The sequence below is a fragment of the Nanorana parkeri genome, unplaced genomic scaffold, assembly GCF_000935625.1.
Source record: "Nanorana parkeri isolate BGI_ZX_2015 unplaced genomic scaffold, ASM93562v1 scaffold1617, whole genome shotgun sequence".
Taxonomy (NCBI): domain Eukaryota; kingdom Metazoa; phylum Chordata; class Amphibia; order Anura; family Dicroglossidae; genus Nanorana; species Nanorana parkeri.
In genome coordinates, this window is record NW_017307885.1 from 130,041 (window position 1) to 143,256 (window position 13,216).

At 45.7% G+C, this 13,216-nt stretch overlaps 1 protein-coding gene across 5 annotated transcripts in view; it reads left to right on the forward strand.

Moving 5' to 3' along the window:
* The first annotated feature begins 4,360 nt into the window (after nt 1–4,360).
* LOC108799051 (arf-GAP with SH3 domain, ANK repeat and PH domain-containing protein 1-like) overlaps nt 4,361–13,216 on the forward strand; it is a 130,599-nt gene continuing 121,743 nt past the window's right edge. For all 5 annotated transcript variants that reach the window (XM_018570865.1, XM_018570868.1, XM_018570867.1 and 2 more), the window contains exon 1: nt 4,361–4,494. In XM_018570865.1, the coding sequence (XP_018426367.1) occupies nt 4,369–4,494 (126 nt within the window). In that variant the 5' untranslated portion in view covers nt 4,361–4,368. The remainder of the gene's footprint in view (nt 4,495–13,216) is intronic.

The following is a 13,216-nucleotide window of genomic DNA, read 5'->3' on the forward strand; positions in this document are numbered from 1 at the left end:
AGAGAGGGGGGTCCCCCCTGGCAAAGCACCCTCCCCATGTTGAGGGCATGTGGCCTGGTATAGATGGTCCACAAGGAGGGAGGGTGCATGCTCGCCCCCCTCCCTTACCTGCTCTACCAGGCTGCTGCTCGAATCAAGGGTCTGGTATGGGGTTTTAGAGGGGAACTCCATGCTTTTTTATAAATTTTTGACATTGGGTTTCCCCAAAAATTTCTACCTAAAGGGTCTGGTATGAATTAGGGGGCCAACACTTTTTTTGTTTTTGTTTCTGTGGACTGTCAAAAAACTTTTTAATGTCACTTTTCTGCAACTCATTTTAGTTAGCAGCATCAGAGCTGCAAGCAGTATCAGCCAATATGCCACAATGTGCCCAAAGGGGCATAGACGTGAAAGGGGACCACTTTCAGCATCTGTTGTAACTTGGGGTGTAAGTGAATAAAAACAATCCACTTGCTCGTTCATCTAGTCATACTATCCCCGGAGGCGGGCTACTTTTCCGTAGCCCACCCCGTAGTATTGATATCGGTGCTGATACCGAGTATTTGGGAGTGTACTCATACATGCCCAAATGCTCCCAATGCCTATCCCAAACTTCCTGTATCAGGAAGCCGGGCGGCGCGAGATTACACGCTGAGATCACTCGTCACCAGGGAGCATGGAGCTGGCTTCCCGACCAATCAGGAAGCCAGGGGCTGGGTAACGACTCGCTCCCCAGGCTTACTGATTGCCCGGGAAGCCGGCTCCATGCTCCCTCGTCACTTGGCCGGGAAGCTGGCCAATCAAGATGTCTGGGCGCCGAGTCATTACCGCCCCCCCGGCTTCCTGATTGGCCAGAAAGCCGGCTCCATGCTTCTTCATTACCTGGTAACGAGGGAGCATGGAGACCGCTTCGTGGCTAATTGGGAAGCCGGATGGCGAATCATTACACGCCGCCCGGCTTCCTTAATGGGACTTCCAGTATCGGTATTCGGTATCGGTGAGTACCGGTAAAAAATTATCGGCATCGTACTCGATACTGGAAAACTGGTATTGGTGGTGCATCCCTAATAACAATATAACAAACATGGATGAAGAATGCGTCAGTCTGTAACAAATTATATATACACACATTTATACATACATACATACATACAAGAGGTCAGAATGTATAAATATGGAATATTATGATGCATATATAAATATCTAACATACAATTACAGTATTTATAATAATATATAGATAGAATAAGAATAATATATAGAAATGCATTATTATGACTGAATGCGAGTATTGTAGCAATTTTTATTTAATTTTTTTTTAGCTAGAGTTTTAAATGAAGGCTTTTGTGCCTGTAGTTGCCCTTTAAATTGTTATATACGTTTTATACCTACTCACAGACTCCATTGATTGTTCCTGTAGACTCGAGCCAAGCCATATATCCTTCTAGGCACCGTTACAGCGGCATGAAAAAAAAAAAGGTTACTTAATAAAAAGAGCCCTGAAATTCAGAGCACACGTCAACAAGATAATTATGAATCAATTTACAAATGTTGATTTGATCCAGGCCTCTGGTGTCTGCCAGGCCAGGAGGATTTCATGGCAGAAAGCCACTTAGCGAATGTGGGCCACGGGAAAATTTAAATACTTGACTGGCACCTGGGAAGTGATGCAAAGGCACTGCAAGGAATTAGGGAACATTCTCATTCTAAGCAAATCTAATTCGGCGCTGAAGTGAAAGGCAGCTGCTGTATGAAAAATGACACTGCACTCGTGGTTAGAAGACTCTATTTTTATAAGTGGTGCGATTATTCCGATGAATGACGGAATTATTTCTGAAACAATTAAACAAAACATGTGGAACAGCGAGACCTAAAAAAGAAAAACAACAACAAAACACGATTTATAGTTTGAATGAACTCTGCATTAAATATTGGGTCTTAGTCATGGAAGCAATAACCTTCTGCTCCCTTATCCTGCCAGACACAACTATGACCTCATCAGATCAGACACTGGAATCTTGGTGCCGTTAGGGTTAGGCAAACTCCAGCCCTCCAGCAGTTGTGGAACTACAAATCCCATGATGCATTGCAAGATTCCCACAGCAACAGGCATGACAGATGCATGATGGCATTTGGAGTTTTCGCACAGCTGGAGGGCTGAAGTTTACCCACCTCTGCTTTAAACCATAGAACTGCAAAGGCTGGTGCAGACCTGGGCGATCCGGAATGCGTGTCCCAGGACCGCGAGATCGTGCACAATTGCATTAAATTGGGGTTACATGTGCGCGACAATTGCAGGAAAAAGGTACATGTACCTTTTTTTACAACGCACAGCACACCGCAGTTTTATCGTGTTCTGCTGGCGTGACTGGGTTGCTATTAGAAAAGAATGGCACCGCCAGAGCGATTGGCAGTGATGGGCAACTCTGTGATCGGACGGCAATCCGCGCGGTATCGTCGCCGCATGGTCACGGATCGCCCAGGTGTGAACCTGGCCTGAGCGGCAGGCATGGCTGTTCCTGGCGCTGCATAAGGTAAGTATTCTGATACAATTAGTTTTAGTGCTTAAAGGACAAGGATACTTTAGAACAAAATACACTTATCCCTTTTGCCCCCTTCACCCGGACCTAACCTAGCACAACCTCCCCTTCAACAGACGCATACTTACCTGGATCCGGTATTTGTCTACGTCTGGAGCAGCAAATCTCGCTGTTCTGGCCGTGCTAGTGCATTACAGCCCCATAGACTTCTAGGCTGAACATGAAGGGAAATGGCCCCATAGACATTTATGAAGTGCACAGGTGTGGTCAGGATCTAAACAAACACTGGAGGCCGCGGTATACATCTGTGGAGGGGGAGGTAGGGCTAGGGTAGTTTGGGGTTAAGGGGCAAAATGGATAAGTGTACTTATCATTTAAAGAGCAACTCCAGCTTCTCTGGAAGACCCGTCTCCTGCCCCATCCCTGCAGTCCAACCCCCCACTTTCAACCCCCGTCTCTGGAGCACCACCCCTCCAATATTAACTCCCTCCCTGAAGTCCCACCTCCACCCTCAACCTCCCTAAAGCCCCACCCGTAATCTAATTCCCTCCATGAAACAGTCAAGTTCCTCCACCCCAAACCCGCTCATCCATGTCTTTATGGACCTTGCTTTGTGCATTGGTGTGCAGTCATGTTGGAAAAGGAAGGGTCCATCCCCAAACTGTTCCCGCAAATTTGGGAGCACAACATTGTCCAAAATGTCTTGGTATGCTGATGCCTTAGGAGTTCCTTTCACTGCAACTAAGGGGCCAAGCCCAACCGCTGAAAAACAACCCCACAACCTTAATCCCCTCTCCACCAAACTTTACACTTGGCACAATGCAGTCAGGCAAATACCATTCCCCTGGCACCTGTCAAACTCAGACACGTCCATCGGATTGCCAGACAGAGAAGCATGATTCATCACTCCAGAGAACATGCCTCCACTTCTCTAGAGTCCAGTGGCGGCGTGCTTTACACCACTGCATCCGACGCTTTGCATTGCACTTGGTGACGGAAGGCTTGGATGCAGCTTCTCGGCCATGGAAACCCATTCCATGAAGCTCTCTACACACTGTCGTTGTGCCAATCTGAAGGCCGCACAGAGTTTGGAGGTGTGTAGCTATTCACTCTGCAGACAGTTGGCGACTTCTGCGCACTGTTTGCTTCAGCATGCGCTGACCCCGCTCTGTCAATACAGGTCTTCCTAACAAGGGCAGTTCAGGAAGAAAGAGGGACTGTCCCCTCCCTACAGTTATAAAGAAGGAACCTTTTTTTTTTTTTTATAACTGCTGCAAATGCTGATGTCCTTCTTCCTATATACAAGCCTCCCTCCTCCTGCCTTTCACCAGGACCCAGTCTCTTCAGCAGCCATACCCATCCTCTGTTGTCTCCTCTACAACCCCCATCAATTCTCAGAGCAAACCTCTCCTTGCTCTCACATCCTACCCACTCTCATCAGGAGCCCCCCTCGTGGCGGCTGTGCGCATGCGCGCCTGGGTTCCCCTTTTCATTCAATCGCGCAGGGAGAGAGAGAGAGGGAGCTGCAGCACAGCGGGAGGGTGTACGATCCATCTGTGGACACACACTGACACATCACATAGCTGGACTTCTTCAGAGCCTCAGCCTGCTCATATAGCATCACATGCACTGCTCAGGCTGAACTGCTGCAGACTTCTATAGGGTACATAAGGCATACAAAACTGATCAAACTGGAGGACACAAACGGCACACGCAGAGCCAGCACCACACTGCCAGCCCAACACCTTGTGTATCACAGCACAAGGCTGCTTGCAGCACAAACAAACCAACACACACCGTGCCTGTACACCCTGCTTACTGCTGCTGGTGCACCCTCAGCCATCAGCACCATGCCTGAGCTCATCAGTGTAGGAGAGTTTATAAAGGAGACTCTGGAGGACCACAGCTCACCTACCACATCTTCCTTCACCACCAAGATGGGCAGCTGCAGGAATACAGTGAACATCATAGAAGAGGTAAGGGGGGGTTGCTTGCAGGGTGGAAGGGCACTGCTCCCTATTCTTCTGCTGGCACTGCAGTATTGGGCACCTGACCTGTCTTCACTCATTGCATTCACAGGGATGACCTGCAGCTTCTTGGCATATGAAGGGGTTAAAAGTTTGGGCGAAGTACTTGGCCCCCCAGCAGGTGATCAGGATTTGGCATCCGGTGCTGCTGATTAAAGGGGACCTGTACTGGGAGCAATGCTTGAGGCTGCCAGCTCCATACAATGCTAGTTAACTGTATGTATGTGGAATAAGCAAGCAACCAGCAAAGTCAGAATTCTGGACTACCACATGCCTGTTCCTGATCAGTGACCGAAGCCTTGGGATCAGGATGTCAGCCTGCAGTTTCATAATGAGAACGGCGATGGGTGCCTACATATTTCTCACTATACAGGCTCACTTAACAGTTGTGTAGATAGGTACTGAAGTTGTTGGACAAGCATGACAGCCAGCAGTTTCCTAATGAATGGACAGCTGTGGCAGACTTCATATTTCTCGCTGTACAGGTTACCTTAAGTTATGTGTAGGTACTGAAGCCATTGGATAAGCATGACGGGTAGTAGTTTCATAATGAGGACAGTGATGGTTGCTCACACATTTCTTGAAAAACAGGTTAACGTAAAAGATATTATGGCTAGGTACTGAAGCCATTGGATAAGCATGACAACAGTTTCATAATGAGGTCAGCAATGGGCGACTTCCTATTTCTCACTGTACAGGTTCACTTCACAGATGTCTTGAGAGGTACCGAAGCCATCGGTACAAGCATGACAGCCAGTAGTTTCTTAATTAATGGACAGCTATGGCAGACCTCATATTTCTCTATGTACAGGTTACCTTAAGAGATGTGCTGAAGCCATTGGATAAGCATGACAGCCAGTAGTTTCATAATGAGGACAGCGATGGCCGCCTACACATTTCTCGACAAACAGGTTAACTTTAATATGTTGGATATGTGCTGAAGCCTTTGGATAAGCATGAGAGCCAGTAGTTTTATAATGAGGACAGTGATGGCAGCCTACATTTTTCTTGCTGTACCGATTAGCTCAACAGATGTGTTGACAGGTACTGAAGCCGTGGATAAGCATGACAGCCAGCACTTTCGTGAATGCGTGAACAGCTATGGCAGCCTACATATTCCCGGCTGTACAGGTACTTTATGGGCCCACTTACACCGGCAGCGCGGCCCAATGCAGTCCCCACACAAGAACAAGGCAATTCGCCTTCTGCACCACCAAAGCGCTGCGTTGGTGTGTACTGGGAAAAAAAGACATGTTGCGTTTTTGCGCAGCGGGTTCCTGCACTCTCTAGCGCAGCGCATAGAATTACATTGACGATTAACAATAATGCAAGCATTGCAATAGCTGTTATAACAAAGCACAGCAGCGCCCGTTCACAGTGCCCCCCACGTGTGTGCGATACCTCAGCCTGTGTGGTGTGAACGAGCTCTTAGGGATGTGTTGGATTGGTAGTGAAGCCATTGGATAAGTTTCCCGGCTTTCCAGGACAGTGCCAGGTTAGACGAAGGTTTAGTCTCGGGGTTGATAACATAACAAGTATCAAATTCACATCAAATCTTCTTTTTTTTGTTTGTTTTTTGTAGTAAAATAAATAGAATGTCTATTTGTTACTTTAAAAGTGTTACATTGTGCGACACACCAGTATTGTACAGTACCTATGATATTGCGGTGCATGGCGGCCATTGAAAAGAGCACTGGTCGTCCATAGCAACAGCTTCCTTGTATCCGTCTCGCAGAGAGTGAGAACTGCACTCTGATTGGCTGTTATCCTGTAACGGTCCATATATGGCAATAGAGGATGTTGTTTAGATATAACCCATTGGCAGCAAAGTGTCCCTGGAATTGAGCACACTGTGAGGGGAATTTGACAAAATCTGGAGCAGTTGCCCATGGCAACTATTCAGCTTCTCTCTTCAGTGTGTTCAGTTAAGCTTTCAAAATGAAAAGTCGATGCTGATTGGTTGCTATGCACAGCTGCTCCAGATTTTGTCTGCTCCAGTTTCAATAAATTCCCCTCTCTGGGCGATTTTGTCTTTTTACTATAGTGGGTCATCTCTGGGAGGAAGGCGTGCATATAGAAAACCCCCAACATCGTTTTAATGGCCGCTCAATTATAATACATGTTGCCTTTTATATAAAATATTTACAGAAATATCCCCAAAAAGTGTCCATGGCCTCTCCGCTCGCCTGGTGAATATTTTCATGCCATTTGCATGTACTGGGATGCGACTGCACATGTTTTGATCTATGTTGTCAGCCATTTTAGTCTAAGAGAGGCTCGGCGCTTTCTATTGACAGGAAGTTGGCTGTGTGTGGAAAAACATTGCCCCCCCAATCATATTTATATCATCAGGGAATGTTTTTTGTTTTTTTTTCTATTCTTTTGTTTATACTGTTTAAAAAAAAAAAAGCTGAAGTGTAATTATATTCGGCCTCCGCTGCTCCCTCCCCCTTCATAAACGTGGTAATGACATTTTTTAATAAAAGCTTTCTGTTTTCATTACATGCCTTATTTTATACGCAGAGATGTCATCTCTATGCAATGCAAGCAGATTGTAACTGGTGGGAGGAGCCAATAGGGTGTTGTATATAGCTTCCTGAAGACATCACAGCACCCTGCTTCAGTACAGCTCTTAGGCTAGGTTCAGACGTAGGCGACTCCTGACCTCGCGGCAATCCACGCGGTTTTGGGCATGATTGCCGCGTGGTCAGGAGTCGCCAAGGTGTGAACCGATCGCGCCGTGGGTGCCATTATGTTCTAATGGCACCCCAGTCGCACCGGACAGATCGCTGCGATTCCACCCGTGCAAGTAAACACTATCGCAGCTAAAGAAGCCGCGCGTCGTGTGTCGCAAAAAAAGGTACTTGTTCCCTTTTTTTTTTTTAGTGATTGTCGCATGGATGTTACCCCATTGAAATCAATGAGGCCACGGGGCAATCGCTGTGTGCACCGGGATGTGCGTCCCGGGTGTTGTGCAGGTGTGAACCTAGCCTTAGCCTAGTCCTAGGCGATTCAGATGCTGAGCTGTTTTCGCGTGTTTTCATTTGCGCGCCTGTTTATTGAAAACTTTGCGGTTTTCAATGCATAGAGATGTCTATGGGACCCAAACCTTGCGACAACCGCCCGAAAATAGCTCCGGCACCTTTTCATGCGACAGGCGATTTTGTCCGCGCGACAAATCGCAAAGGTGTGAACAGCCTCCATTGACTTCAATGCAAATCGCCTAGGTGTGAACCTAGCCTGAAGGAGTCGGCGGTCTTGCATGCAGACTGCTCTAGGTAATGCTACATGTGACTCTGAACCTCCATGATTGAAAAATCTGAAATTCAATGAATGAAAGGAGTGAACCAGGGACAGTCAGGCTGGGGAAGAAGATGCTAGATGATGCTGGATGTCCTCCAGCCAGGAAATGAGGCAGGCTCTGTCTGACTTGCTACAGCAGCTCACAGTATGCAGTGAGGAAGCAATGCCAGTCCAGGAGAGCAGCCGGTACAACTGTGCAAGACTGAAGGGAAGGCCGCAGTCCAGTTTTAAAGCATTTACACATCCTGTAAAATAAGAAAAGAACATCCTTGTGTTATAACAATATTTAGCTGCTGCTATGGTGCAACAGCATAACATTTTGTAACATGAAGAGGCGTTAAGATTGTGTGCCCATAAACAGGAAATATGCAGCAGTTAGCTGGACAGTCATGTTAGTTGTGTAACATTGTGTAACCTGTCTGTTGAGATCAGCTTAAATCTTTGTATATTTATTAAACTGGACCTAAGATCCCATAGCATGCCTTTCTGTTGGGGGCAGAAACGCATGTTTCACCGTGTTTGTGTAGCGGTAATGCGTGCATTGACATGCACATTACTAAAGCTCACATTACATGCGTTAGCACTTTGCAGTGCCGTTCATTTCAATGGCACCCCAATGAAAGGCAATGTAGCTCTTGGTCACATGCTCTCTGCTGAATGGGGAGCATTAGGGACTCTGGTAGCGATACCATAACTAAATACCTAGGCATACTGGGTATGTAAGTAGCAGTGGAGGAAAGATGGAGCAGCAGTTTTATATAAATATATATTTATTGAATTTTTAAATGCATATATCCATTAAACACTTAAAAACAATATCAATCACAAATAAGATAATAAAACAAAACAAGGTCACCGAAATCTGGAACCATCATCCTAGTAAGACCCTCTATGTACATTTAGTCTTACATCAAAATGACATATCTAAATATTGCACTTCTTTATTTACCGATCATCTATTTCCCCTTTATATCTATTTTGCCAACTTAACCCTCATTTGATAACAGGCCCTTCTACTCCGATCCCACCAAATAAATAAATAAATATTTAAGTGTATCTACTAGTGATCTACTGAGGGGGTTATTCCCACTTAGAAAATATCCCTGATAAATATCCCTATTTTTAGTGTTAATAAATTGTGTAATCCTTATGAGCTAATACATGAGGGAGCAGCAGTTTCCCCAGGCAGGCTTCGTACTCCAGCCCTGCTATCTCTCTTAAAATACCTGCCGAGCCAGACTGTTTGTATAGCTTCATGTGAACACCTATAGAGAAAGAGCAATGGTATGCTGTGTGCCATACCTTACACTTTTATATAATGGCTTTGAACTAATCTGATCTTCACGTGTATGGGCAGCCTATTGAAAACCGCTCGCTGTGCATTAATGAGGACCATTGTGATGGTCTCAAAGCTTTCCATCATTTGTCTACCTGTGTATGGCCAGCCTAATGAAGACACATGTCTGAATGTGTTAATATAGGGCACCTGGCTCACACCTATGGTGGCTTTCAAGTACTTCTGGTCTCCGGGGCAGATGGTATGTATTTAGCCAAGCCGGGCTCTGCTGGACCATAGGGTACAGCCCTTGCATTCCAGAATATCCCATTCTCATTGGCCGTTAAATCACAGGCACTGGTGCATCATCCAACCTTGCTCTCGTTTTACTACCCCCCCATGTTATTCCCATCACAACATGGCTCGCTATCCATTATTGAGGACCATTGTGGTGGTCTCAATCCTTCCCTCGTTTATGTTTAAATATCTGAATGGGTCAGTATAGGGCACTTGGCTGTTTTCAGGTACTTCTGGTCTCTGGGGCAGATAGTATGTACAGTATTTAGCCAAGCCACGCTCTGCTGGACCATGTGGTGCAGCCCTTTCTCTGCAAAATATCCCATTCTCATTGGCCATTGTGGCCTCCACAATTACAGGCCCTGGTGCTCTGTTCAACCTTGCTCTAATTTTTACAACCCCCACCATGTAATTTCCATCACTTCTGTTTGCTGTGCATTAATGAGGGCCATTCTAATGGTCTCAATCCTTCTCATATCTGTCTTTTAAGATCTACCTGCGTATGGCCAGCCAAATTAAAATTGATGTTTAAATGGATCACGATGGGGCACTTGGCCCACATGTGTGGAGGCTTTCAAGTACTTCCTGGTCTCTGGGGCAGATAGTATGTATTTAGCCAAGCCATGCTCTGCTGGACCATGGGGTGCAGCTCTTATTCTCCAGAATACCTCGTTCTCATTGGCCGTTGTGGCCTCTACAGTCATGGGTGCTGGCTCACTGTGAAAGCTTGCTCTCGTCTTTGCAATCCCTCCATGTTATTTCCATCACACTGCTGCTCGCTGTGAATTAATGAGGACCATTGTGTACATTTAATTAACTTATATGATTATGGGCTAGAGCTTTATTTAATATATTCATAGCTTCCCCTCATTGATTTGTCACTTTTCACAGTTATGCATCTTATCAATTAGCTGTGAAATGGCTGCATGTCTGAGAACCCGGCCACACACAAGTCCTGGGAGCACACGGCGAGACTGCCATCCAATCTGGACGTGTGATGACCCCATAGGGCTCATGCTTGCAGGTGAATTGATGCAACTTGACAGACACATCTTTAGGCTCAGTACGGACAGAACTTTAATTCAGTGGAACGTACGGACAGGTTGTACTATTGCTACTGCTGCCCTGAATGGTCATGGAAATTGAGTTTATTGTCTTCATCAAGCGAAATGGCTCTGTGTCTTAAATGCCTTGTTGTGAGTTGCGCCCCAGTAAAGGAACCTAACGAGATTTTGTTTAAAGGGCAACTCCAACGAGCCAGATAAAGCAGGGCTGAACAAAATCCAGGAGCCAGGTGGGCAATACCCCTAGGTGCCTAACTTTTGAGGTTTTCTCTAGTTGTTAATGGAGCTGGTCTCTAGAAAACAAGCCTGGTTGGCTCCTGGATTGGACAGACTGGCCTCTGAATTGCATATTAATAAGACTGGACAAATCTCAGGAGCCAAATGGTCAATATTCCCAGGTGCCTAACTTTTGAGGCTTTCTCTGGTTGTTGTCAATGGACCTGATGCCTAAAAAAAGTCTTGGTGGCTCCTGGATTGGACAGACTGGCTCCTGAACTTTACATCAGTTTGTCCACCCCTGTGCTAAATATACATAGCTGAAACACATACATAGAGGATAAGTTACCGGTCAGACATTTGTAAACCAACACACCTATTCTTGTTGTCCACCTGCCCTTTCAGTACTACAATATTTGGTCACATTTTGTGGACACCTGACCATCACACCTATAGGAGCTTGTTGGACATCCCATTCCTAAACAATGGCCATTAATATGGAACTGCCCGCCATTTGTAGATGTAACAGTCTCCTCTGATCCTAGGAGGCTTTCCACAAGATTTTGGGGTGTGTCTGGCGGAATTTGGGGTGTGTCTGGTGTGTCAGTTCAGCCAAAAGAGCATTCGTTGGGTCAGGTACGGATGTTGGATGAGAAGATCTGGCTCACAAATGGCATTCCATTGGTCGGTAGGGTTGAGGTCCCCTCCTCCCCCCACCCCCCAGCTCTGGTCTCTGCACAGGCTATATACAGCAAAGTGATGATATCACTGCTACTTCACTAAGGTAATATCTGGGTTTGTATAAGCATTTTGTGCACACAAAGCAGATTTATATCCTTTGTGGCTATTGATGAATGTATTTAGGGAGCAGGTAAAGGAACAGGTATATTTTTTGTTATATATATTTTCTTTACTCCGCCAGCGGTATGTGTTGTGATGGATTGTATGCGAGGCTGCATCTCTGCTCAGGGTGGGCTGCATGTTTGATGAATGAAATTGGACAGATCCATTCTTTCAGGAGGCCTTGCGAAATAATGAGAAGGACCTTGCGTTGCCTGTCAGGCGATGATCATACAAACAGGGACGGATGCAGATAACAGGATTTTCATTCTTCGGCCATCAATCATGGTTTATTATAGTAACTTCGTGTCTCCAATGTGGGTGAGTTCAGGAATCCTTACCTGCTGCACCTTCAGTCTGGAATGCTCTTCCTTGCCCGGGAGACAGACTCAAATTGTCCCTTAATCATGAATGGTTTATGGACTTCCTGGAGCCGAATCCCAAGGGGGAAGCCTGTTATTATCCCTGGTCATATATTACCATAGCCACCCCAGATTCTCATTCACGATGCACACCATTCCATCCTTTCCTCCGTGATTTCGGTGATATGTCTTCATGCTGTCCCCCTGTTTATCACCTCTGTATTTTATTTATGTATATGTATGAATGGAGTTGTATTTTAATACTTTATAGTGGAACTCCAGGCACAAAAACTTACAATTTAAATATTTTCCTCATCGGCCACATAAAATGCACCAAATGCATTTTCAAGCCCAGGTATTGCCTTATAAAAGTAGCAGTGACATCATCAGTGTGCTACACACAGCCTGTACAGGGAGCAGAGCTGTGGGAGGGGTCCAGCAGTTCCACCCACTACAAGAAACTACAGGAAGGGGGCGGAGACGAGACCAGCCGCCCTGCACAAGGAGAGAGAGGCAGTGACTGGTCTTTATTACAGGAAGCTCCAAGTGTCACACTGAATGACTGCAGTGCACAGACCTGGAAGAAATGCACAAAGCTCACCAAGATTCAAGTAACAATACGCATGACTCTTGTCTTTAGACAATATTTGCTTATCTCAGAGTTTAGCTTCCCATGCTTGTGTTTTCAAATGTTTTGTGAAACATACTCCTAACATAAAAAAGTACACCCCCCCCCCCCCCCCCCCCAAAAAAGGGGAGGAAATTCAGCCTCGGGTATCTGCCAATGTAATATTTGCTCAGACCGTGCAACTGCACAATGATCCTCTCAGATTAAAATATATGTAACCCATAACAGTGACCTTCTCTTATTTGCACCTTTTTGTTCTTTTATACCATTAGAAGTGTTATGTTATATCTGCAAAAAATTATCTGTTGATCCTGCCTGAAATCCAGTGCTGTCCCGTGCACTTTGAAGTCAAACATAGTTAGAAGTGCTTTATGGCTACAGAACACCCCCCTTTGTCATGGAGAAGTCCTGTCCTAAGGTGACAATGCTCCTTCATAGTTATAGTGAGTTTTGTTACCGTAGGGCAGGAAGTCTGTTACTGGCAGGATCACCAGGTAAAAACAGAAAGGGGGGGGAGCCTGAAAAAATAAAACGAATGCAGCCAGCACATCTAAGGACTGGTTATCTGCATTATATTACTTTTTGTTTTTGGGTGTAGATACACTTTAAATGTAATGACATGATGCTGCTCTCTGCATTATTCATCCGTGAGTCCAGGGTGGGGGTGGAGCCTGGACATCCTAGG